The sequence below is a fragment of the Gopherus flavomarginatus genome, chromosome 2 (assembly GCF_025201925.1).
Source record: "Gopherus flavomarginatus isolate rGopFla2 chromosome 2, rGopFla2.mat.asm, whole genome shotgun sequence".
Taxonomy (NCBI): Eukaryota; Metazoa; Chordata; order Testudines; family Testudinidae; genus Gopherus; species Gopherus flavomarginatus.
The window spans coordinates 264,866,343-264,894,035 of record NC_066618.1 but is presented as its reverse complement, the minus strand read 5'-3'; the positions used below and the strand labels follow the sequence as shown (position 1 = coordinate 264,894,035).

The window sequence follows — 27,693 nt, the reverse complement described above, 5'->3', positions numbered from 1 at the left end:
ATGTGTTCAGGATGACCAAATAGCTTGCAAGGAAAAGAGCAAAATTTAATAAAAACTAAGCTGTCAACATTCATGTCAAGCACATAGCACAGATAAAAAATTCCACTACTTATGACTGTGTATTATGCTTGTCTGCTGAGCATCCTCAATTCCCATTGACTTTACCGGGGGTTCAGGGTACTCAGCACATTGCACAAGTGCTTGGCTCCTAGTAGAATCCTAGTAGAATCAGACTCTAAATGTTGTTGCAAATTTTATAAAAATAGCAGAATGAAGATGCTAGAGTTTGGAGATTTTAATCTGGAGGCTGCAACAACTTCTGCAAAGTGGGAGATGACATGTTTGTGATGTTACAAGTAGAGTAAAAGAAAGATATCAAGTTATTATACAATACAGAACACTGGATATTAATATCCCACATCTTGTAAAAAACATAATGGATTTTACTGTAAGGCTTAGCTCACCAATGAAGAGCTATTGTAGAAGCTTGTTCACATTACTACGATTAAATTTGTGCCACCACTTTAATTGGTGGTGTTTATTATAACAGCACAGTAAAACAGCCATAAAAAATAACTCCAGCTGAAATCTGACACACGGGGTCTAAGCCAAGCCACAATTTCTTTTTTCCCAAAATACTGCTTTGGTCAGTTATACTGAATGGTCTAAATAAAACAGAAGTGTGCTGATTTCAGAATATCCATCTCCTTACATTTGAAATGCAAAACAACAAAGTACAGGAAATTAAATATTAGAATTGACATTAAACCCTTTATGCACACTATTTACCACTGTGTTTTTCTTTTCTTTTTATTAAAGAGCAGCATGAGTTTATAAGGGAATGTCAACCTTAACTTTAAATTTCCTGACTTTTGACAGTTCATTATTAAACAGAGAGAGAGAAAGAGATAAAAAAGGTAGATGAAACAGATATGTACACAGACACAGAGACAAGAGTTACACTGAAAATAGATGACATCTTTTCAATTTGTGCTCACATAAGGGAGATTTAAGTTTTTCCTACTCAGTATATGAAACTTACTGGACTCCAGTTGTGCATGTGTACTGTCAGGTATTCTGGGAATATCCCTGTAAGTATGAAAAGCAAGACAGTTGGATCCTTTATCTAACAATACTGTTAAAACTTCTGTCAACTATAACACATTTCAAATCACCACATAGTACTTTGAGAAAACCATACATCTACTGACTACGATCAGCCACAGGGAATATTTACCTCCTCACATTTTTACATCGCTATGTCTATATCTATCTAGATATAGTTCAAAAACAGGTAAAGGTCTATGTAATGACTGTCTAATGAATGTAGCTGAGAACCCATAAAGTCAAACTAGAACTGTGAGTTTGTTGCGATGATATAAACCACCGTAAACAAGTTGTATCCTTAACACTGGTTGTATCAGTGTGTCCATTACTAGCAATGGTCATGGCATTGATAAAATCTTAGTCATTCTGTAAAAGTCTGTAATTTGGTTTAACAACAGGACAAATAGTAATAGCCTGAATATATTATCTTCTAATATGTGATAACTATTGGCAATCAGTCTGAGTATGAACACAGGTGATAAAAAACATACAGATCACAAGTCACAGGATTTGACTTGAATCCCCAAACCAGGATCTTCATTGTGCAGGCTAACACAGCTGATATAACTACTTAATACTGTCACATGTACATACTACTATATGAGGAAAAATGTCATGTCAGATGCAGCTCCATGTACCAACTATGTCACTTTGAAGCACTGATGTTCCAATGATTAAGTACCTCATTATGCCTACAGCACACAGATGCCTGTTTTCCCCAAGATATGCATATGTAACTTGCATTATATGCTGGTAAGAGCAAATACTTTCAAAAGCACTGTAGGATTATTTGGACAAAACAGGGTCAAATAAAGAACTTCAGCTGTGAGTCAGACTAAAAATAACATTAAAAGTAATTATTTGTGTTTAAATGTGTTTGGTTTTGTGTATATAAGAGGGAAAATGCAGCATTAAAAAAATCTTTCCAGAAACATCTGGTATCTGACACAGTAAAACAAGTCTACAGTATGATTATCAAACACCTAATCTAGTAAAAAAAATCGTACAGCCTTACCAAATGCTTCTTGAAGTATTACAGATAATTAGAAAGATATCCTTATTTAATGATGAAGGGATCTTTCTAAGTTCAGCGGTGTTGCAGTATCCTATAATCCAAATGCATCACAAGAGATGCAGTTGGCACAATAAATCATGTCTAAGGAAATGTTGCAGTCTATCATGATAGTAAGTAAATGCACGTAAGGTACTTATTAAAGCTATTGTATAAAAATATATTCAGGCTTTCATATATTCCACAGCCAAAAAATTTACAGAATAATCTGCTCCTTACCCCTTGGCTCTGATTTGTGGTACAAAATCTAACCTGTTATTCAAAAAATGTAATTTTAGAACGCAGGGTTGTGAAAAAAACCTTGAAAATATGAACCAATGTGAACAGATGAAGGGGTTTCCCTGAGTCTGCAGACAGCTGAAACAAGAAATCTGAAAAATATGTCTTCCATTCAGCCCCCCAAAACCTATAGCTTCCAAGTTCTGCCCAGCAACATACGTGACATTCCTTATGGATGAGAGTCACTGATCCTCCTCACCCATCCTGCCCACACAGAGCTGCAAAAAAATTGGAGCTGTGACTGGGGTAGGTATGTGTTGTTGAAGAGTGTCTAGGTATTACAATGTAGGTGTGTGGTTGTTTGTGTATTTCTGGGGCTGGTGAGAGGGTGGGTCTGAAAGTTGTTGGGGTAAGTAGGTGTTGTCTGGAAGGATATACCTGGGGTGGGGGTAATGAAGGAAATGCGGTTAGCAAGTGTTATCTGAGATGTTAAGAGTCTGTTGAGGATTAGGGAAGTTAAGAAGAGGTTAGCTTAGGTCAATAATGGGCCCTTAAATATTTGTCCCCACGAGCCATTCCTTTCCTATTTGTATCCAGCAGGGACAGCAGTGAGTGGAGAAGCTAAAAGGATAATTTGCTGCATGTAGAGCAGGCAACACAGCAGCCCCATACAGCTGGAAAAAGCAACTGTGGGGATATCCCAGAAGCCCATCTGGCTATATGAGAATCCAGCTAGACTGCAAGAATGCATCACAGGGTTGCCTGATATAACATGTAACATATGTGACACCTGGCAGCCCTAGGAACCAAAAGTGGCCAATTTAAATTATGAACATTATTAAGTGCTGCATTGCTCACAATTTCAGTAGAAACATGAAGTCAATGTGCTTATCCCAAACTGTCTCCTATGTCTCCTCAGATTCCAAAAGCTCCAACTCCCCCCTACCAACTTTCCAAAACCGTCATCTGACAACTCCTACAATACAGTTATGTGTTGTGAATCCAAAAGTTTGTGGTATATTGCAAACTGAAAATGAAGGACCAGTTTAAAATAAATTGAAGTTAATATAAAAACAACACAGTACTGTACTGGTTGTTCTTTCAGTTTCATATTGAGCTAAACAGTCTTTTATTAATTTAAATGAAGCTAGTGTATAATTACTACTCTACTATACCAGGATGCCACAGACTTTAGGGACCTAAGAGCAACCTCCATTCTAGGACACCCTAGAGTACCTCTATTACAATTCAGCTCCAGTACAATTCACTACAATTCAGCTTTATCGTTATTAGTACCCTATCCTTAGTAGGCAATTTTCCTTTTCTGTTCAGCTCTTTGATTTGCCATTTAAGGTGTATTTCTCTGTATGCACATTTGATGGGATACTTGATAAAATATATCATGTTAGGCCTTGGTTTAGACAGTAGTTCTCAAATTTTTGTACTGGTGACTTCTTTCACACAGCAAGTCTCTGAGTGTGATTCCCCCCACCCCTTTATAAATTAAAAACACTTTTTATATATTTAACACCATTATAAATCCTGGAGGCAAAGCAGGGTTTCAGGTCGAGACTGACAGCTCACGACCCCCAATATAATAACCTTGCAATCCCGAGGGGTCCCGACCCATAGTTTGAGAACCCTTGGTTTAGAGCTCTCACCTGCATTAATACCATATATAATAACATTTTTAAAAAACTGAAAAAGCTACTGTACTTGAAAAATAGCCAATCATCACTCAATAGCAGCTCATCCATTAGTATTCATTTTGAGAGAGAGAGAAGGACAAGCCAAATGCAGAGATTATTAATTCATTTCATTTGTGGGAGATCTTCCAGTATCTACCATTTCCCGCTCCTTTACTACCCTAACCTATTATCTTCAGCCTCCATATTAGGCAACCCATTGTGCAGTGAAGGAGAACTGAATATAGCTCTCCCTGGAATATGTCAATACACTTTGAATGTCAGAGTGGGTCACTTAAGAATTCCACAAAACGCTGTCTTTCTAACACAAGCTAATTCCCAGGCTCTGCCAGTCCGGACAGTTCTGGCAAAAAGCAAGGTCTGAACTTGAATTTATCATGTCTGCACAATGCACTGCCATGAGAATGCCAAAAGAAGCCCCACAGGCCATCTTAATAAACAAACTGAGAGATGGACCTTGGTGTCAGTGTAGTTAGAAAGGTCTGGCAGGTGCAATGTGAGATATTGGTGATTTTAACTGAATTAATGGCCTTTTCAAAGACTTTGTCAGGTCAGGAACCTCAACTCTGAATCCTTTCTAATTCTGCACTGATTATGATTTGACTCCCATCAGCAGAACCTAGCCTTACAGATAATCTGGATCTAGAACTCAACACAGCCTCCTTGGCCTACCTGTAGATGAGACAGAGAATTAATCATATGAGGGTCAAGTAAGTACCTGAAAAGGGAAACCAATCATTCTGAATTAGGACCTCACCTATAAACCCACTCAGATTAGCTACTGGAGTACTGGGGATGAAATACCCCATCTCTTCCAACAGGCCTGCAGGAACACACCCTGCCAGGGAAAAGCGAATAGAAGTCTAGCATGCAGAACAGACACCTCATCTCTGGCTCTGCAGAGTTCTTCAGCCAATGTACCACACTGTTGTTGACATGGGGAATGAGAGTGTCTTGAGAACCTACATCATCTTCCTAATGCAGTTACAGAAAAACTGTTCTGGTGACAGCATATGTGGTGTCAGGGTCAATAAGGGGACATCATGGGGAGGGGAACAACGTCAGAGAGGAGATGGAGCACTGGGAAGAGAGGAGAAAGAGGACGCACAATGATAGGAGAGCACAAAAATAAAAGAATGAAATGAATTACTTAAGTTTGGGATAGGGATTGTATTTTAGCTTCTTTAGGTTGCCACCATGAACTATAATGCTAGCTGAAAGAAACTGAGATATAAAACTTACTCCTATCTGAAAAAAATGTGAATCCTCCCCATCTGAAAAAGTGTGCACGTTAGTGTGTGCCTTATTATTATTAATGATAATTTTTACAGCTTCCCAAAGTGTTAAGTTTTTTACAGAACAAACAGACAGATCTAGTCCTTGCCTTTTGCAATCTAACATATATGTAAGAGTCATTCTCCCACCCTACAGACAAGGCAGACATTAAAATTTTTGTTCATTATTAAATGAAGCTTTAACACAAAATATCCTCAAATTAAACCCATGCAAATACTGTAACATGAAATTGAACCCACATAGAAATATCCCAACTGAAATATCAAACCATATTACATTTTTTCTTTGGAATTATGGTTATTCATCACCATGACATTCAGAGATCACTAAACTGTAGTTTGAAGGAATTTTGTAATTATAAATTCAAAACCAAAGAGATATCAAATACACAGGGCTGTATGTAACAATATTAGATTCAATACAAATTACGCAAGGTCATACACCTAGGGAAGCTAAGAGAATGTTTAGGCTAGATATTAGAAAATAAGTCTCAAAGGTAAGAGCAATTGGGCAATGCAATACACTAAATAGAAGGTGGGAGAACAGTTTAGATAAGACATTAATGTTAATTATGTACTGAGTTGTGCTAATGCTTCACTGAGGGATATCATGTGCCAGATGCTAACCAATCATTAGCTGTCTATTCACAGCTGAGCAAGAAGAAAATCTGGTTTCACTACATGAGAGAATACTCCCTATGCATTATATTATCATTGTACACATTCTGACAAAAACTCTACATTGCAGCATATCAGGAAATGGGTCCAGATTCATTATGGGTCACACTCTGACCAGTCCACGTGTGGATACAAAAGTGTGGAGCAGAGATAAGGAACCAGTTGCTTTCCCTAAGCAGGAGTCAACAATAATTGGCTGGACAGGGATTTGCCATCCATTGAGAAGAACATATTCTGGATCCTCTCAAGAGGTGATGTAGCAGGCATGTCCAATCTGTGTATCAAGAAGCTCCAAAATGCCTCTTGGAGCTCTCTCAACCACCACCCATTTGAACCCATGCCTATCGGGGACAATTTGGCCCTACACTCATGCTTTTTGATTATAGAATATTGGGAACTATTTTATAATCTGTATAAAATCTGCACAATACATGTTGAGTCTACAGTGAAATGTAACAGCACTTTATTTTAATCAGTAAGAAAATTTAGAAACAACTCACCCAATCGGCCTTGAAACGACAAGCTCCACTTGTGGCTCAGGCTTGGATTCTAAAATGATGTTATATACCTCCTCAAAGGTGGCTCCTTGCAATAGCCTTCCATTCCATTCTAACACTTCATCGCCTGCAATTGCAGTAACAATTATCTTCTTAGGAAAAATGCTAATCCTATGAACTTCACTGGTAGTGACAACCGCCCTATTCTACTACAAGTTTTCTGAATTGTGCAATCTGTACTGTAGAAGTCTAGTGTCTTAAATATAGTAGAGGTCTGGAGAACTAAAAGCTTCCCATATGACATCTTTGTTTGGATAAATACAAACTGAAGGTAGGGTTTGGTTTGAACTTTCAAATTTATCAGCTGCACTACTGTCGCTCATCACATTTAGCATGCATGGTTACGTCAAACTAAACTTATAAGAACTTATTCTCTTGTTTATTGTCTCCTGTACAGTAGCTCATTTCTAAAACAGTCTCATACCTGGTCTAAGATGTCCCACTGTATCAGCTAAACTTCCTTTTTTTACTTTGGTGATAAATGCACACAGCCGACCAGTTTCAGTCATCTTTCCTCCTACGACCTGTTTGGAAGAGAAGGGTTTTCACATAAATAGAATTATTTGTAATGATTCAGACTTCATGGCAATATAAACAAAATAATTACTGGTAGATCACTCATTTTTTTTAAATGCAGCCTAGGTGAGGTAGATTCTGGTATACATGTAAGAAAAACCAGGCCCCTCAGAATATTGGCTGACTGGCTCAGTTGACATCTACTCTGGATATTTAAGTGGTTTAAAGATAATGCAATGCAAATATAGAATTTTAAAGTTTATAAACTGTATGGTTCATGTAAACAGTATAAGCTTACAGTCTCACAGCACTGGAAACTGCTAAAAAAAAACCCCAACATTTAATGTACCAGTAGCTAGACTGTTTACATCAATAAAAAAAATATGCACTCACAACTGTAATTTTTAGGGGGGGAAATCCTAGTGTATGCTGTTCTAATTGAATGCATACAGCTCTGATTGGTATTACAGGGTTTTGGATGCAGGTATTCAGAGAGACTATATTTCTTAATTTGTAGCTGGAAGGCACAAAATTCATTGCTATTAACTGATGATGTGATCTTCATTTGAAATCTTTTAGTTACAAAACGAAGCATTTTTGTAAGATCTATTTTACATTATGTTTCTCTTCCAGGGGAAATATCATAAATGTTAATAAGTCTCCAAATATTTAACATTTGTATGAAACTTTCCTTTCTTCCTAAGTCGTTTTTCACACATACACCCTCTTCCCCACTTTTTCTGCTTCTTCTCTCTCCCCTGCACACAGTAAAAATATTTTTAATCTGTAAACGACTGTTTTTACCTCACACCGTTTTCCAAAAAAAACCACCCACCAATCTTTTAGTTGCCTCATTTTGTGAAAAATATAATATTCTGTAATGTTGACTCTTTTTCTTTGTTTGATTTTCTTTGGCTCTAAGGTGGAACATTTTCTTGATGAAGAAAAATGTTTGTTCAATCTATTTGAAAGTGATGTGAACTTTTAATTGCATAACAACAGAATTTGTGCTATAACTCTATTTTCTGCTTGTGTCATTTAGCTTTAATATAAACCTCTACCTTTAAGGTACAAGTAATTTGCAAAATGATATTACTAAGCAGAGGAGTGTATTCAAAGAAGTAAATTAATTAATTAATTACTCAATCAAATCTAATTTGGTTCATTATGTTTTTTAAAAATACTTGTATTAAAGATATCTCTCTGTGTGGAGATGAGGCACACTGAATTTATTATGTATCTCTGAGGAGCAGGGAAGAATGTATTATACAGTATAATCTTCTAATTCTATACCTTAGATTTCTTAGCAGTCTTTATACAGCAATAAAATAATAATATCAAATCTGTTTTATGGTTAGTTTTACAGCTTAAAGAAACAATCTGATAAAATTAAAATCCATGACAGGCAAAATTATTTAAAATAATTTTTCAGAGCAATTTACTGTGGTTAACACAATAGCAATTCTTGAGCTCAAAGTGCTGACGTATTCCACAAAACAAAAAGTATATCAATATAACAGAATGCAAAATATTTAATAATTATTGACAGAGTGATACTATTATCCCCTTGTCTTAAGTATTCTGATCCTTAGACAGTGCAATACATACCAAAGCAATGATTCAAGCTCGCATTTTCACTGACCTTGTCCTCTCACAATGTAAACATTTTTCAATTAGATAAAAATTCAAAAAATATTCTAAAGCAGATTAATATAGCTCATAATGAAGTATGTTGACATAATCCCTATTTACAGTATCCCATACTACAGACTAAGCTGTGCACTTGAACTGAAGCCAGTACTATGTTAAAAGAAGAATATTAGATTAATCAAACTTGTTGACAATTTGCCATAAATAAAGAAGCTCAAACCACATTTACAGGTTTCTTTACATTCTTTTTTACAAAATGTTATTAATTCTTATTCCTGTTCTAATATTCTGTTAGGATTACAAACTATTATCTCAAAGTCCACAAGATACACATGAAATGAGTAACATGAGATACAGATATGTAAGTTACAAGCTGGCAGATATATATTAGACAACAAATCATAATAAAGCTGAAAATGTATTGCTTAACAATCATAAAGAAAAAATAAATACAAACTAAATCACAACTTGGTTTATTTAAAACATAAAAGTCCATAAATGCAATTAAAAACAATATAGCATTAGCATGAACAATATCCAACACCCTTCTAGTATACATTTTATTAAGCATATCTAAGACATTAAAAAAGTAATCATTTTGATAATTGAAGATAAAATTTCATTATACTGTATTTCTGAGTGTAATGGCAACATTTTAAAAAATGTCTTTCTTACATATTAACCTAGTTTACTGAACTTTAAATGTAATTACTTAACAAAGTAATACATATTTTCAAAATTGTCCATTACTAACCTTCAGCCCAAGCATTGCTCCTGAATCTCTAGGCACACTTCCATCTTTTAGTCGTTTATTTAATAAAATCCGTCCAATTAGACGGTCTCCATCTTTGGAAGGTTGCCAGGTCACAGGATGCTATGATAAAATGTTAATGGAAAACATAATGAATATACTTTCTCAGAAAAAATCTCAATATTATTTTTGATTTCCAGATAAGTTTACAATTTTTAAAAGCAGTATGATTACACCATTATTAGTTTCTTAGAAACATAGAAGTAAGCCCTGGAAAAGACATATTAAGTCATTCATTCTATCCCTAAGCCATTTAAAGAATGAATAAAATCTCTACCTCACAAATGTATTCCTACACACAATTTGTGGAATATCTATAACTATCTTTATGCATAACATGTTTGTTTACAGTGTTGTTTTAGCTGTATTAGCCCAAGGACATAAGAGATGCAGGGAGGGTGAGGTAATATCTTTTACTAGACTAACTTCTGTTGGTGAAAGTGACAAGATTTTGAGCTTCACACAGCTCTTCTTCAGGTCTGGAGAAGGAAACTAAAATGTTTAAGCTAAACAGAAGGTGCGACAGATTGTTAAGCATAAGAGTTCACAGATGTTATAGGAAAATATTTTAAATGAAGTGGGCAATTAACACCTCTTCAATCACAGACAATGGAGGGTTAGTATGTAGCAGGGTATGTCACAAAGTTGTTGTAATGGATGATACAATCAGTGTCAGACTTGAGGACCCATCCTGAATGAAATCTTTTCCAAACCCCTTCTTCTATCCTTCAAACAAAATCCTAACCTCACCAACCCCATCAGAAGAAGCAAGCTCCCCACAGACCAGGACATACCAACTCAAAACAGCACCAGACCCTGCCAAACAAAATATAAAAAACCCATAGATGTATCTCCAACCCTACAATGATCAACACCTCCTCCACAAAATACTTTTCAAGATCCATGGGTCCTACACATGCATATCATATGGGGTGTACCTCATTCTGTGCATCAAATGTCCTACCAACACCTATGTGAATGAAATGGTACCCCTGATTTTGACATTCCTGCATGTAGCCCAGATGGGACAGTAGTGCAGTCAATAATTTTGTATGTTCAGCCACTGCCAGCTGAAAACCAAACATCACATAGCTAGGAAAATCTTAGGCCCTGAGCAGCAAGGCCACGCAGCTGCATGTCTGCAGCTTTGTTCTCAGAATGGGAGGATGGGACAGAAAGTTAACAGTTTATAAATATGGAAAAGAGTGAGTGAAAAGTGACCTTGATTTTAAGTGCCCCAACATGTTGTTATGATTAGAAATGTTTTGATGATAAGAGATAATGAGTAATTTTGCTGAAATCAGAAAAACTGGTGACCCACTAAGTGTTACTACGATGACTGCTAGCAGTCACTATAGGTTAGTTTAAGGTTAGTTATAAAAAACTAGGTGACAACACTCTGTTTGTTCCAATTACTTATCAGACAAATGAACTATGCTCTCATTGATTTATTTCTGATGCTGCCTGGAGAGAAACAGTCAAATTACCATTAATTTGGATTTTCCCTTATTAGTAGCCATTGGGTCAATCCAGGTGCCCACTGGAGTCGCACCTTCATGGTGCGGAATATAGGATACTGTTAACCCACTGCCACCTCAGTTCCTTCTTGCCAGTTTGCTCTGACAGAGGGGTAGGTGGGTGGGTATTGCAATGGACATGAGCAACACATCTCGAAGAACAACTGTTACGAAAGGTAGGAAACTGGTTTTTCTTCTTTGAGTGATTGCTCATGTCAATTCCAATTATGTGATCACCATGCCTAAATTTTGGAGGAGGAGTCAGAGCTCAAAGGTTTTCTGACTGTAGAACCACTCTGGCAACGGCTGCACCATCTCCAGCCCGCTGGGTAATGGCGTAAAGCAAGGTAAAAGTGTGACTGAGGACCACGTCGTAGCTCTGCAGATTTCTTGGGTTGAAACCTGGGCCAGGAATGCAGCTGATGATGCCTGTGCTCTAGTAGAGTGCGCTGTAAGTGGAGGGGCAGGTATCTATGCCAGAACGTAGGACGCCCGGATACAGACGTGATCCATGATGTAATTCTTTGGGAGGAGACTGTCTGTTACTGTGACAAACAGCTGAACAGACTTCTGAAACAGTTTCATCCACTCAATATAGAAGACTAACACCCAGAGAACATCCAATGAATGAAGTTTTTGTTCCCTACTGCTTTTGTGTTGCTTGAAGTAGAAAACTGGAAGAAAGATATCCTGATTAACATGAAACTGGGAGACAACTTTAGGGACAAAGGCCAGATGCAGTCTAAGCTGAACCTTGTCCTTATACAACACAGTGTAAGGAGGCTCAGATGTTAGAATCTTGATCTCAGACACCTTTCTGGCTACCAGGAATGCCACCTTATATGAGAGGTACAGAAGAGAACATGTCACAAGCGGTTCAAAAGATGGTTCCATTAGATATCCTAGGTTAGCAGATCCGGGAGCAGCAGTAAAGTGATTGAGTTTTCCATGGCTATTTCCAGGAGAGACATGTACCAGTGCTGACAGAGCTATCATTATCACTGAGGCCTTGTCCCTTTGAACCTTGTGAATGAGGGGTATGGGTGGAAACGCATTCAAGAGGTGTCCCTTCCAGGGAAGGATGAACACATCCATGACAGAGCCCGGGCTGTGATTCAGAAAGGAGCAGAACTGCAGGCACTTCCTGTTGTGTCGCATGCTAAAAAGTCTATCTGGGGAAATCCCCAGTCTTGGAAGATGGTATTTGCGATATCCAGACAGATGGACCACTCGTGGTTGTGAAAGGACCTGTTGAGATATTCCATCAACTCATTCTGGATTCTGGGAAGGTACAACACCTCCAGGTGTACTGAGTGAGCTATGCAAAAATCCCACAGTTTGAGGGCTTCTGGCACAGAGGAGAGGAGCATGCACACCCCTGTCTGTTTATATAAAACATTGCTGTTGTGTTGTCCACCATGGCCAATACCCATTTCCCTTCCAAATGGACTTGGAATGTCTGGCACACTAGATGGACTGCTCTCAGCTATCTGACATTGATGTGAAGTGAGAGCTCCGCTCGGGACCAGACGCCCTGAGTCCTGAAGTCTCCCAGATGCACACTTCAACCCATTGCTGATATGTCCATCACCAGCAAAGGGGACGGCTGTGGCCTGGTGAAGGAGACACCTGCACACACTGCTTGAGGGTCAAGCCACCATAGAAGGGACTCAAGAAGCGGTTGAGTAGAGTGACAATTTTGTCTAGACCGTCCCAAATAGGCCAATACACCAGCCATGCCTGAAGAGGTTGGAGTCTCAGTCTGGCGTGCTGTACTACATAGGTACAAGTGGCCACGTCGGCCAAAATCTTTAGCCAATTCCTTGCTGTGGTGGTAGGGAATTGCCTGAGACTTTGCATGATGTCGCACAGGGACCAGAAACGTGACTCCAGTAGGTACCCTCTTGCCTCTGTAGAGTCCAATAGCGCCCCTATGAACTCTATCTACTGAACGGGGGATAGGGTTGACTTCTGTATGTTCAGTAGAAGGCTTAGGTCATTGAAAGTAGCCCTTATGAAGCTCACTTGCACCTCCACTTGCGCCCTGGAGCGGCCCTTGATTAGTTAGTTGTCGAGGTACAGAAACACCTGGACCTGACACTTACGCAAGAATGGAGCCACAACTGCCATGCACTTGGTAAACACTGAGGAGCCACTGACTGGCAAAATGGAAGGACTGTGAACTGCTAATGATAGTGGTTCACTAGGAACCTGAGGTACCTTCTGTGGGATGGCATTACTGAAATATGAAAGTAAGCATCCTCCAAGTTGAGGAGTGCCCAGCGATCTGATGTAATTCAGGCCCATGCAGGGTAGAAACAGGACAGTTAGCACAAGAAGGTAAGGGGGGATGGGTCCAAAGTCTGGACTGGTGCATCGCCTAGGGCACACCTTCAAAAGTTCTGCTGCTGGCCTGAGGACTGTTTTGCCTGCCCAGAGACCTGGGTTGATGACGGGGGAGGCCTCTTTCTATTGTTCCTGTTATGCCTCTTGGAAAAATCCTGCATGTTCTGTGAGTGGTAGAAATGAGGGGAAGGGAGGTTGAGGCTTAAAGTGCCTCCGTTGCATAGCCGGAGTGTGCAGGCCAAGGGGCTTGAGGTTGGCCCTCAAGTCCTTGAGGTTATGAAGCTGTAAGACAGTTTTCTCTGAAAAGAGGGCCGAGTCCTCAAAGGGAAGCTCCTGTATGGTCTGCTGGAGCTCATATGGGAGCCCTGATACCTGCAGACAGGATCTCCTCCTCATGGCTACCCCAGAGGCCATGGTGTGGATGGCCGAATCAGCCACATCAAGGCTTCCTGGAGCGAAGCCCTGGCAATTAGCTTACCCTCCTCTACCCAGAAGGAGAACTCTACCCTGGAGTCCTCTGGCAGAAGCTCCATGAACTTTGCGATATCTCCACATAAGCTGTAGTTGTACTTGCTTAGGACAGCCTTGTGGTTAGAAATTTGGAGCTGGAACCCGCCGCTGGAATAAATTTTCCTTCCAAAGAGGAAAATCCTCCCGATTTTTAGGGGATGGGCCCTGGTTACCTTGGTGCTCCTGCTCATTTGCTGCTGCAACCACTAGGAGAAGAATATAAAAATGCTCAAACCCCTTAGAGAGAACAAAGTACTTTCATTCAATACTCTTTGCCATTGGTGGTAAGGAGGCAGGGGTCTGCCACATTGTCTTAGTGGTGTCCTGAATAGTTTTTATAAGTGACAGGGCAATACAGGAGGGTCCAGCGAGGGCAAGAATGTCCACCATTAGATCTGATGTTTCAGTGACCTCCTCAACATGGATCTCCAGGTTCTGCGCCACTCTTCTCAGCAGCTGTTGGAGCACTCTGCTGACCTCCAGAGCAAGGCCATCAAAGTTTCCGCCACAAGCAAGGATGAGGACAAGGCCCTATCAGGGAGCGGGTCCTGCTCTCTGCCCTTGCAGTTGCTGCCGGTGCAGTTGGTGCCAGTGAGTTGGTACTGGTGTGGTCAGTGTCAGGGTTGTGTGGTGTAGTTGGTCTTGACTCAGAGGCACATATGATGCTGAGGCCACCGATGCTGATCTCCGCAAATGGGACCTTTGGCTTTGGCCTTGATCCTGGTGGAGCACCCAGGGGATCCAGAAAAGCCACTGGGCTGGAGCCTGCCATTGTCGAGGCCACAGTGCTGGATGGAACTGTTGCCTGTGTCTACTGGACCTGGAAATCCTGCTTCTCCTCAACCTATAGGAGTCTGTCTCCAACTGGGAGGACTCACTGTAGGATGACCGCAGAGGGGCAGTGCTCACTGGTGCCAGGGAATAGTGCTGAGAACTTGGGGACCAGTGTGGCTCCCCTATCCCAGTGGAAGGTACTGGTGCCGAGGGGATGGTGATCAACATGGTATAATTGCTGGCTTGTCTCTAGATGGCACCGAGGGTCTCACGGGTGCCTGTGAGACAGAGCTCAGTGTCCTGTTGCACCTAGGAGGGGAAGGCAGCACCATGAAGACGATGAGGTCCCTAACAGCCTTGAACGACTCTGGCATGGAAGGCAACTGCAGGTGGTCGCAATCTTCCCAGTGAGGGGAGTGCTGGGGGCTCAGACTTGACAGGAGCCATGGTGGCGCAGGAGTTGACAGAACCCTAGGTAGCGGTGCCAATCTTATGTGGCCCGACATGGGTCTTACAACAGTTGACTCCTTCTGCGTCAGTCTGGGCATGGATAAGCGGCCCCTTTTGGGTCTCCTCTTCTTGTGGGGCACCAGGGATTGTGAACAGTGCCATTCACTGCCCTGCACAGGGCCCCTATGTGGGAAATTTTGCCGGTCCTGACTCCTTCCTCGGTGCCGACTCATGCCTTCCTCGAGGTGCTCGGCATTGGCTCAGCTGACCCCGGGTCCAAATGGGGATGGAGGGCAGCTTCCATCAGAAGAATCTTGAGGCGCTCGTCAATCTCCTTTTGAGTCCTAAGGCGAAATCCACTGCAGATTTGCAGATTTACTTTTGGTGGGCTTCCCCCAAACACTTCAAGCAGGAAGTGTGGAGGTCACTTCTGGGCATAGACTTGCCACAGGCTGTGCAGGGTTTAAACCCCGGGGACCAGGGCATGACCCAGTAATGGGGGAGAAGGAGGGGGATTGGGAGTACCCCCAGATGAACTTCTAGAGAGAGCTAACTAACTAACACCTACTAAAACTAACTATATCAAATTATTTACAGGAAAAATCTTGCTGAAGCTAGAGATAATGAGCATTCTGGCTAACCGTCAGGGGCAGTAAGAAGGAACTGAGGTGTTGGCGGGTTGGCAGGGCCCTATATTCCGTGCCATGAAGGCATGACTCCGGGGGTACCTGGATCAACCCAAGGGGTGCTGCTAAGGGAAAATCTTTCCAGCTGTTGTGCGTGCTGCACGCTCACACCTAATTGGAATTGACATAAGCAATCACTCGAAGAAGAAAGAATGTTTGGATAATAAAGTTAAATCATGCCTTGATAAAATGGTTATTAATTTGAAGCCCAATATGACAGGAAAATGGCTCCTTCTGGGACCCATGGAGTAAAAGGTATAGAAGTGTGAATTCTGGAACCACCTCTAATTAATTTGATCAGCACATATGTGATTCAAACAAATCTAAAGAAACAACTGGTGATCAATCCAACCCACATGCTGAATAAGGTTATTATGGACCTCATCTTAGCAAATATCTCGGTAATAGAACCCCATTTGGAAAGTTTTTCCAGCCATTATATGAGGTCTGGAAAAATTGGATGAATCTTCATGATGTCCCCAGACCATGCAAGAACTGAGTAAAAAGGGACATACTCGAAGCATTGGCACAAGGGTAGGGCTTCTTAATAGTATAAAGGAGGAAATGGCTGTGAACAAAATGAATTAAGTGGGGCAACACCTAAAGGATTTAGCAACATCCCTGAGAGAATCCTTAGATCAGTTAAGCTCCATACAGGATGGAGTGGCACAGTTATTAGAGGAATGGGAGCAATCCCAAGAAAAAGATCATCTCCGTCTCTTGCAGGCTGCTGGTGCCCTCCAGAGTAATATTTCCTTAGCCTTGGCATTCATGCAAATGCAGATGTGAATTAGTGATGTGGTAAAAGACATGATTTGAGATGGTATGTGAGGGATACTCCTACTGGAAATTAGGAGCACTATTTGGAAAAATTCCATCCAGACTGAGAGGGATTTATAATCCTGGTGGAAAATGGAAATTTTGCATATGATAAAAGATCTGGAGAGATTACTGTATTTGTTTTACTAGTGTCAGCAGCAGAGATAAGGTGGGTTTCCCCCATTGTAGTCTTCTGCCTTAATGCTAATCAGAGAGTGATAGAGCCCATGGATCATAGCGTATGGGTACAAAAGAGGCCCAGGGTGGAAGAAAGTACAATTGGCAGTCTGCTTAGAAGAATCTGGGATTGGATTTGAATTCACCACAAATATCTACAGCCACAGAAATTATGTTTAGAAATTATAGAGGAAAAATATCATTATGCTGTTAATCCATTTGTAAATGAATCTGTGATTGTGTATATGGGTGATAATTGCGTTTAGCCTGGCCAAAAGAAGGCTGAGGGGGGATATGCTCGCTCTATATAAATATATCAAGGGGGTTAACGTTAGGGAGGGAGAGGAATTATTTAAGTTTAGTACTAATGTAGGCACGAGGACGAATGGGTATAAACTGGATATTAGGAAGTTTAGACTTGAAATTAGACGAAGGTTTCTGACCATTAGGGGAGTGAAGTTCTGGAATAGCCTTCCGAGGGAAGTAGTAGGGGCAAAAGACTTTCCTGGCTTTAAGACAAAGCTTGATAAGTATATGGAGGGGATGTTATGATAGGATCGTTAATTTGGGCAATTGATCTTGAATTACCACCAGACAGGTCTGCTCAATGGTCTGCGGGGAGATGTTGGATGCGATGGGTACTGAGTTGCTGCGGAGAATTCCTTCTTGGGTGCTGGCTGGTGACTCTTGCCCACATGCTCAGGGTTTAGCTGATCGCCATATTTGGGGTCGGGAAGGAATTTTCCTCCAGGGCGGATTGGCAGGTGCCCTGGAGGTTTTTCGCCTTCCCCTGCAGCGTGGGGAACGGGTCGCTTGCTGGTGGTTTCCCTGCAGCTTGAGGTCTTCAAACCATTTTTGAGGATTTCAATAACTCGGTCCTGGGATAGGGGTTGTTATAAAATTGGATGGGTGCGGTTCTGTGGCCTGCCTTGTGCAGGAGGTCAGACTAGATGATCAGATTGGTCCCTTCTGACCTATGAGTCTATGAGTCTATGAGTCTTAGAAGTTAGTGCCTGTTTCTTGTAATTAATTATGTGTATCATGTATCTCATGATCCCTATGAAAACAGATGATTTTGCCATATTGTAGATATTGAAGGATATGATTTTAAATTTCAAGTGCCTGAGTTGAAATATAGCCAATTAAAAGTGAAATACACATTGTATTCAAATATAATAACTGAACCCACTGGAATGAACTTCTTTTCAGATATTGCTTCAGCATCCCCTTTTGAGGAATTACTTACATACTACTAAACAAGAGGCATGTAGGAGTATGGTCACAGTCCGTCATTCTACTGGTGAAATTAAACATGTAATTGAGAGGGTTAGCAAAAATTCAGAACAATAAACGGTGAGAGACATTGTTGGGATAGTCCCCCATGGCAACAGGCATTTTTAATCTGGCTTTACAACCAATTGTGGTGAGTTAGTGTTTCAAATAGTGTTGGTTGTTTTGTTCCTGGTGCTGACATGCTAGATTCAAAGGAAGACAAAATGGTTCCAAAGCCTATGCTTTTGCAAACCCTGAGTACTCCCCGAGGGAACCTACATGAGGTATGGTCTATAATGAAGCAGAATCAGGGGTGAAAATTGAGAGTGCCAGCAAGAAGATTATTGCTCGGTCTCAACTGCAGAGCTTTGAGCCTGTGCTGGGCATCTACAGTAATCCATTGAACTTGTTGCGTATGTGTGTGCAGATCTTAATATTAAAGATATACAATCTGCAAGGAGGGGAGTGTTACCAGAGAATTTGTCATTACTGCATGTAACCTCAGATGGGACAGTAGTGTAGTGAGCAATTGTGTATGTTTGTCTACTGCGAGCTGAAAGCCAAACTTCAGATAGCTAGGAAAATCTTAGGCCCTGAGAGGCAATGCCATGCAGCTGCATGTTTGCAGCTTTGCTATCACAATGGGAGGATGGGACAGAAAGTTAACAGATTATAAGTATGGAAAAGAGTGAGTGAATAGCAACATCGGTTTTAAGTGTCTCAACACGTTGTTATGACTAGAAATATGTTGTTATGACACTCAACTTGTGGAACTCCTTACCTGAGGAGGTTGTGAAGGCTAGGACTATAACATCGTTTAAAAGAGAACTGGATAAATTCATGGTGGTTAAGTTCATAAATGGCTATTAGCTAGGATGGGTAAGGAATGATGTCCCTAGCCTTTGTTTGTCAGAGGATGGAGACGGATGGCAGGAGAGAGATCACTTGATCATTGCCTGTTAGGTTCACTCCCTCTGGGGCACCTGGCATTGGCCACTGTCGGCAGACAGATACTGGGCAAGATGGACCTTTGGTCTGACCCGGTACGGCCGGTCTTATGTTTTTATGTTCTTAAATGTTTTGATGGTAAGAGATAATGAGTAGTTTTGCTGAAATTAGGAAAATAGGTGACCCACTAGGAGTCAATGTGTTTTGTTTGAATTTAGCTATAAAAGATTAGGTGAAAGCACTCTGTTGTGCCAATTATTTATCAGATGGATGAGCTGTGCCTCCATTGATTTATTCCTGACATCCTCCGAAGAGAAACAGTAAAGTTACCACTGTTTTGGATTTTGAAAACCCTGGGTAACAAAACCAGACAATTACTACACTATCAAATGAAATCAAATAGGAAAATGATAAAAGAGAAAAACACCCTATCACCAGTGGGTCAACACTTTTCACAAAGCAATCATTCCATATATGACCTGTCAGTCCTCATCCTCCACGGAAACCTGTGTAACACCTTCCAAAGGCAAGCCTGGAAACTTAAATTCATAACTCTGCTGGACACTAAAAACCATGGACTTCACATTGACACTGGTTTTATGGCCCATTACAACAACTTGCAACACACCCTGACGCCTACTAACCTTTCCTTGTCCTACAAGTGCAGAGATGCTAATTGCCCATTTCAATTTAAGTGGTCTCCTACAACTTGTCTGAACCCTTATGCTTAACAATCTGTCCCACCTCGTATTTAGCTTGGAAACTCTAGTTTCATTCTCCAGACCTGAAGAAAAGTTGTGTAAAGTTTTTCCCTTCCACCAATGGAAGTGGAAGATATTACCTGACCCATCTTGTCTCTTTTGTATACACTAGATAGAAAGGTATAGATATTTAGATATATATGATATATGTGATCATTACAGTTGAGTTGTAACAAAAATGTATGTTGAAGTCTAACACAATAACCCTGATGCTGAATAGGAAGTACAGTAGAACCTCAGAGTTACAAACTCCTTGGGAATGGAGGTTGTTCATAATTCTGAAATTTTTGTAACTCTGAATGAAACGTTATAGATTTTCTTTCAAAAGTTTACAACTGAACATTAATTTAATACAGCTTTGAAACTTTACAATGAAGAAGAAAATTCTGCTTTTAACCATCTTAATTTAAATGAAACAAGCACAGAAACAGTTTCCTTGCCTTGTCAATTTATTTTAAACTTTCCCTTTATTTTTTTTAGAAATTTATGTTTAACAGTACTGTACTGTATTTGATTTTTTTTTTGTCTCTACTTCTGCATACTTCTGGTTCCAAATTAGGTGTATAGTTACCGGTCAGTTCCTAACTTTGTTGTTTGTAACTCTGAGTTTCTACTGTAGAACTCGAAACTGAAACCTGATATATTGAGACTCAGATTTATTCTCTTTTCCACCATTCTAACCATCTCAGTTTTCCTCTCTCTGAGTATGTAAGGCCTTTCAGACACCTTTACATTCTCAGTGCTCCAAAATTATCAAAAGGACAAATTGAATATAAAGGTATAAAGTAATAACTCCCCTTTCTGACGTAGTATTTATTGAAATAACATTATCATTTCTAATCGTTCATACATATTCAGCACAACTACATTTGAATATTCCATCAACCCACTACAGTGTGTGTGTGTCTGTGTGTATACACACACACACATATATACACACACACATACACATTACTGTATATTATTATAACATGCTGAGTAAAACTCTAAATAAACTTATTTATTTGGTGTAATCATAGCACTTTTTCACAACTATCCACTAGTTTCATGCTCCTCTCCATGCAAAATTAACTGGCACAGGACATCTCCCCTCCCATTATGCCTAATAACTCTAAAAAGATTTATCACAATCCCCACCAAACGAAAGGCAATACTAACAAATATGAAAGCACATGGCAAAGACTCTAATACTACACAATACTCCACAAAAATGGCATGACAACAAAACAAAAGAACAAACATGACAGTGAAAGGGAAAAAAGAAAAACAACTTTTCTGTGCAAACGGACCAATTTTTCTCCCTTTTTTTCCTGGGATTTAAACTATTAATTTAATTTTAGCCCCAGGAGCACATACGCAGGAAATCATAAAAGCCAATCCAACAGAATCCTTCCTCATTGTTAATTACTTTATAGTTGAAGGTAACATCACCAAGTACTATTATGCGACCATAAGACCAAACATTCCTTTGTGCCTGAATATTTTTTTCTGATGCTACCAAATAGTAAAAGTGACAAAGCAAGCAGGAATTTTTGGTTTTGTTTTTCTTTTCTGCACCTTAAGAAATGCTACATTGTTTCTAACCCTCCCCCCTCCCCGGTCTCTTTATTAAATGCATTGTTTTAATGAGCGACACAGAGCAAACGAAGACCAGATGAGAAGTTTAAAATGCAGGCTCCACAATCTCAGTACCTTCTCGCTATGGCTATGCTCCTCATTTAGAGTTGTGCTACTACACGTATCTACCCCAGAGTCTTTAACTTGAGGCTCAGACCATTCCAAGTCCTCTTCCAAAGAGTGGCCGCCAAAGCACACCATTTTCTTTTGTCTCTCAGATAAGGTGTTAGAATCCGACAAAACTGCCTGCTCACTAGTTTTTCTTTTTCCCCTTTGACTGTCCCCTACAAGTGTGGGATAAAAAAAGGGATACAAAAAAGAAAACGTGCAAAGGTATAAATAAAACAAAGGAAAAGTGAGATGATAAAGTAAACTGAATGGTAAGACTCCACACGTCTCACCAAAGACATTGGGGATGCCTCACTGCTATGCCAAGACGTATGGTCCACCCAGTTGTAATCCATGTCTCCTGTGAGAATCAGACAGACAAGATAGTGCAAATAAAGGAAAAGAGAAAGAAAGGACAGACACATATATATCATAAACTTTAAAAAAATTGTGGTTATCCTGCCTGATTCATAACCTTTGTCTGTAACACTTGCTATATAAAGTTTTCAAAAGAAAGCTGAGACTCTAAAACAATGGAATACACAGAATGTGGAAAACTGTGCATGTGTATAGGGGTCTGTGTGTGTATATTCATATTCAATATATGTAACATATACTGACTATACCATTAACAGTTCTTTGAAATTCTTATGAAAATACCTATAAATATCACAAAAAGATGTGACAACTTATTGTGTACACATTCAAAACTCTCTGGAAATTGACAACACTAATTGTAACTTGCGTCATCTTTGTCAGTATTGACCTAATAATGGGTTTGTCTTGTTGGAAGGGCTTTCTTGCCTTTTTCAGATCAAAATAATGATTTATCTCTACACAGCTATAACAAAACATCAAACCAGTGAAATTCTATATGTCACTTTATTATAATAAGCTTCAGAATGTTGAAACACCTGTCAAGAGATGATAGATCGTTAAGAAAAATAAAAGGTAGGAAATACTCAGAAATGATTGATATTAACTTTGCATAAAATTCATAGAAAAATTGAACATTCATGAATTAATACGGGCCAAATTATTGCTATTGTACTGTTATCTCAAAACATGGACTCAATGGATACATAACAAACTTTTAAAATATTTTAATTCAATATAAATGTAATTTTTATACCAGAAAGTTGACTTCTTAGATAAACTGAGAGATACTCATACTTTTGAACAGTTGTTCCAAAGGATTAATGCTAATGTCAATAGAAATGAATGATAATACATGACTATATGCTATATAAATATTTTCCCATTTATCTAGGTTTTGTAAATTGTAGAATATACCTAAGTCTTAAGTTTGGGATAGTTCACATCAGGTGACAGGGAAGAGTATGAGTAGTGAATCTGATATCACTCTGATCCGCTGACCAACACATCTTGCATATGGGATGCACAGATACAGACCCCACAGAACTAACTACCCTACACAAAGCTTACTCATGGTTTGTCAGGAGGAAGGAATGGGGAAGACAGAGTTCTTGGCATGGAGAGGAATACAGGACATGGGAAGAAATGGGAAAGGAGGTGCAGAAAATGCAGCTGGTTTAGGTAAAGAATGGGGGAACCTGTTATGGGAGTTGGGGAGAACACAGAGAATCTGGCAGATAAAAGATTGGAAGGACTGGCAGGGAGACCCTGAAAAGGAGGGGATGGGAAGCTGGCTAGGGTGACTAGATGTCCTGATTTTATAGGGACAGTCCCGATTTTTGGGTCTTTTTCTTATATAGGCTCCTATTACCCCCCACGCCTGTCTCGATTTTTCACATTTGCTGTCTGGTTGCCCTAAAGCTGACACACAGGGAGCTCATATAGTGGGATGGAGGAGTATCTGGCATGTGCAACAAGCTCAGCCTGCACAAGCAATGAAATGTGCAACTCCCTAATATACAATCAGCACTGCATGAAAAACGGAAACTTGAAACGTATCTACACTCTTCAGTATCAATCCCTTAGACCTGCAAACTTCTTCAAATTAAAAAAAAACAAAAACAAAAAAAAAACCTCTCTATGTATACATAAAAATGGCACTGAAATAATGTTAAGGGTTGGTTTTAAGATCCCAATGGGGCAAAATTCAGGGGGAAAATATGAAAATCTCTCCTTAACTCTGTCCATACATTATTTAGTGCATATAGTGTATACGATCCCCATTATTATGAGGTTCTCTGGAAAAAAAGTCTTCATCAGTTCTACTTGTATTTCTGGTCATGTTTAAGATCCTCAGTGATTTCCAATCATATCTGCTCAGATAAAAATAAGAAAGATTGTGGGGGAGGGTTCTGATATAACTGACAACCTCACAGACTTAACCTGGAATTTGAAAGTCCAGCTAAGCTCTGTTTAACACGTAAATCATGGAGATACTTTGATGGACCCATGGCTAAGGTCAGAGTTAAACCGCATTTAAAGCAACTGGACTACTGAATATGTGGGTGCTATTTTTACATCACTATTCAGAGGTGAGTTGCACATTAAGCTTGACCCTTTATGTTATGTTGACATATTTTAGCATGTGAGGTTTCCTTTGATTTCATAAAACTTAACTAATGTTGAAAACAAATCTCATGAAAGTATCTAGAAGTTTACATATTCTAAATATGTATTATTTAAAGGTCTGAGCCTGGTCATTCAAATTAATAGGAGTTCTGCTTGATTTCACTGAAACAGGATAAGACCCTGCTATGAAAGGACTTCTTCAAAGCCGTGGTCATCTATTATAGGAAGAATAGTAAAAGATCAATATGGCTCCAGCAGGAGCTCTTTAATGACCTGAAAATCAAAAAGAAGCCACCAAAAAGTGGAAAGATGGACAAATTGCTATGGAGCACAAAATAGCAGCTCAAGCACATAGGAATAAAATCAGAGAGTCAAAGGCATAAAATGAGTTACACTTACCAAGGCACACAAAAGACAATAAGAACAGTATCTTTTAACAGAGAAAGATGTAGATATAGGTCCTCTACTTAGTGAGGAAGGAGAGCTAATAACTGATGACATCAATAGAGCTGAGTTGTTTAATGTTTATTTTGCTTTATGTGCCAGATATGCTAAACATTCATACGCCCCTTCATGCTTCGGCCACCATTTCAAAGGAAATGCTTCCATGCTGATGATGTTCGTTAAAAAAATAATGTGTTAGTTAAATTTGTGACTGAACTCCTTGGGGAGAATTGCATGTCTCCTATTCTGTTTTACCCACATTCTGCCATATATTTCATGTTATAGCAGTCCCGGATGATGACCCAGCACATGTTCATTTTAAGAACACTGCAGATTTGACAAAACGCAAAGAAGGTACCAATGTGAGATTTCTAAGGATAGATACAGCACTCGACCCAAGGTTTGAGAATCTGAAGTGCCTTCCAAAATGTGAGAGCGATGAGGTGTGAAGAATGCTTTCAGATGTCTTAAAAGAGCAACACTCCAGTGCGGAAACTACAGAACCCAAAACACTAAAAAAGAAAATCAATCTTCTGCTGGTGGCATCTGACTCAGATGATGAAAATGAACATGCATTGGTCCACTCTGCTTTGGATTGTTATCTAGCAGAACGCGCCATCAGCATGTATACTTATATTCTGGAATTGTGGTTGAAGCATGAAGGGACATATGACTCTTTAGTGCATCTGACATGTAAATATCTTGCGATACTGGCTACAACAGAGCCATGCGAACGCCTTTTCTCATTTTCAGGTGACATTGTAAAAAAGACGTGGGTAGCATTATCTCCCGCAAATTGTAACCAAACTTGTTTGTCTGAGCAATTGGCTGAAGTAGGACTGAATGGACTTGTAGGTTCTAATATTTTACATTGTTTTATTTTTAAATGCAGTTATTTTTTGTACATAATTCTACATTTGTAAGTTCAACTTTCATTGCAAAGAGACTGCACAACAGTATTTGTATTAGGTGAATTGAAATATACTATTTCTTTTGTTTTTAACAGTGCAAATATTTGTAAAAAAATAAATATAAAGTGAGCACTGTACACTTTGTATTCTGTGTTGTAATTGAAATCAATATATTTGAAAATGCAGAAAACATCCAAAATATTTAAATAAATGGCATTCTATTATTAATAGTGCAATTAATAATGATTTTTTTTAATAATGCAATTAATCCCAAAATTATATTTTTAATTATGCATTAAACGTGATTAATTTTTTAATCACTGGAAAGCCCTAATAATAACAATAACAACAATAGCAGCAGCAGCAAGCAACAATTCCAGCAAAGCCAAAAATTGTTCTGTCCATCACATATGCTCTGCTCCTTCATGCTCTCCTTTCACTTAAAATATAGAGTTCTACATTAGGTTCTGAAAAAATGATCATAGAAATTGACCTTTTCCATGAAAAAGACCATTTACGGTATCCATATTTTGCCCGTACCAGTGCAATATGATGCATCCAAACAAATACCCTAAACACCATGCAAGTTAATGAAATAGAGTAGAATTATTATTTATTAAAGCATATAAACTAATAATATCCCCACAAGTAGTGTCTGGGAGACTACACAGCCATCAGGTGTTTGTTAATGCAACCCGAGAATACCAGACATGGCAGGTACTGCCAGAAAAGCACGACCCCAACCTCAATCCCCAGTTTGGAAAAAATAAGCATATCTATGATGTGCCCAATGTTCTTTTCTGTGGAAACCAAACCAAATCGTTCTGGAGGTTATAAATTGTTTCAGTGTATTTTTCCCCATGTTATATTTTTCCCCTCTGAGTTTTGGCCAGAACTAGAGTTGCTAGAATAGCAAAAGAAAAGAAATTACATTTCCACCCCAACAGGAAGCTAAGAGTAGTGAAAGTCTGAAAAGAAAGCATCCTCTGGAAAGATTTCCAGACATGTGATTCAGATAAGCTTCCATTTTTTTTTATTTTAAAGTTTGATTCTACAATGTTTGCCCACTGGAATAGCTTCATAGGAGATACATGTCATTTTCTGAATATTCTTATCCAAACCACACTCCAATCTTTTTTTGGTTTGCCCATTAACAGACTGTACCATTGAGAAAAAAACATTTAATTGGGTGAAAACTCTTGTTTAATCTCCTCATACAGAATGCTAATACATTTCAATGGTCTTTTATAAGAGCAGATTTGTATCAAAATGACCTTTCAACAGTGAGGTATTATAATTATTAGCTATTTCCACAATATATTATATTCTGTTGGGATGTATATATCATACCCAGACTGTGGTATCTGAAGACCTTCAAGTGAAGCATTAAGTAAGACTGGGATATACTGTTACCCTTTTGGCCTGACTGGTTAGCCAACTTGCGAGTTGTTTCCAGTAGAAGAAGAAATTGATTAGAATGGAATCAGGTATTTATTTGAAGCAATCCTATTTACATACAAAGAATGTAAATGAAATCTTGCTTTCCTGAACAGAGTAGGAATAAGACAGCAGGAGACAGTTTTTCTGCTCACAGTTCCAAGTCTCTTTCCAAGCAGCACTCTACCCAAAAGCACTGTCTTTTGATTTTTCTCACTGTCATTGCACAAGTGTTTCTCTACAAGTTCACCTCATACATTTTCAACGTGTGCTTCTCTCTAAGGGGAGGAGAGCATACATAGGCTATGAAGAGTAGTGGGGTGTGGTCTCCAAATCCTGAAGATATCCCCAAATCTTCAAGCAATTAAGTTGGAAGGCTGCAGAGTATCCATTCCTCCACAATGGTGAAAAGCTATAATCTTTAATGTCTACACACACCATGTACTACGCTTAACCAAAATACATACTATACTACAAGCATAGTATAGAGTGTATTCCTACTAAAATCTAAAGGAACAGCAGTTAAGCACCCAAAATCAAATAGTCTACACAGGCTGGGATGTTTAAAGGAGCCTGAGGAAGTTAGGCAGTCAACTCCCTTTTAAGCAGGCTCCTATGAAAATCTCAGCCATAATGAACAAATACTTTACCTATTGTTACCTTTTCACGTGAGGCTGTTTTTAAACTATGGGAGTGCAAATAAAAATAGGGTCAATAGCTGCTTTCACTGAAGCTAGTGACAAAACTTCCAGTGGCTTCCAGGAAATAGGATTGAGATCTATCTGACTTGGCAAAGTTTT

At 39.3% G+C, this 27,693-nt stretch overlaps 1 protein-coding gene across 45 annotated transcripts in view; it reads right to left on the bottom strand.

Moving 5' to 3' along the window:
- Positions 1-27,693, bottom strand: part of RIMS2 (regulating synaptic membrane exocytosis 2) — an 885,358-nt gene that overhangs the window by 390,960 nt on the left and 466,705 nt on the right. For 27 of the 45 annotated variants that reach the window (XM_050940562.1, XM_050940561.1, XM_050940517.1 and 24 more), the window contains 5 exons: positions 21,564-21,772; positions 9,555-9,674; positions 7,059-7,158; positions 6,578-6,701; positions 1,043-1,089 (listed from right to left, as the gene is read on the bottom strand). The exons of 1 other annotated variant lie outside the window; for it this stretch is intronic. In XM_050940562.1, the coding sequence (XP_050796519.1) occupies positions 1,043-1,089; positions 6,578-6,701; positions 7,059-7,158; positions 9,555-9,674; positions 21,564-21,772 (600 nt within the window). Of the gene's footprint in view, positions 1-1,042; positions 1,090-6,577; positions 6,702-7,058; positions 7,159-9,554; positions 9,675-21,563; positions 21,773-21,889; positions 21,958-27,693 lie in introns of all 45 variants that reach the window. 17 more of the 45 variants (XM_050940563.1, XM_050940560.1, XM_050940533.1 and 14 more) reach the window with 1 other exon arrangement.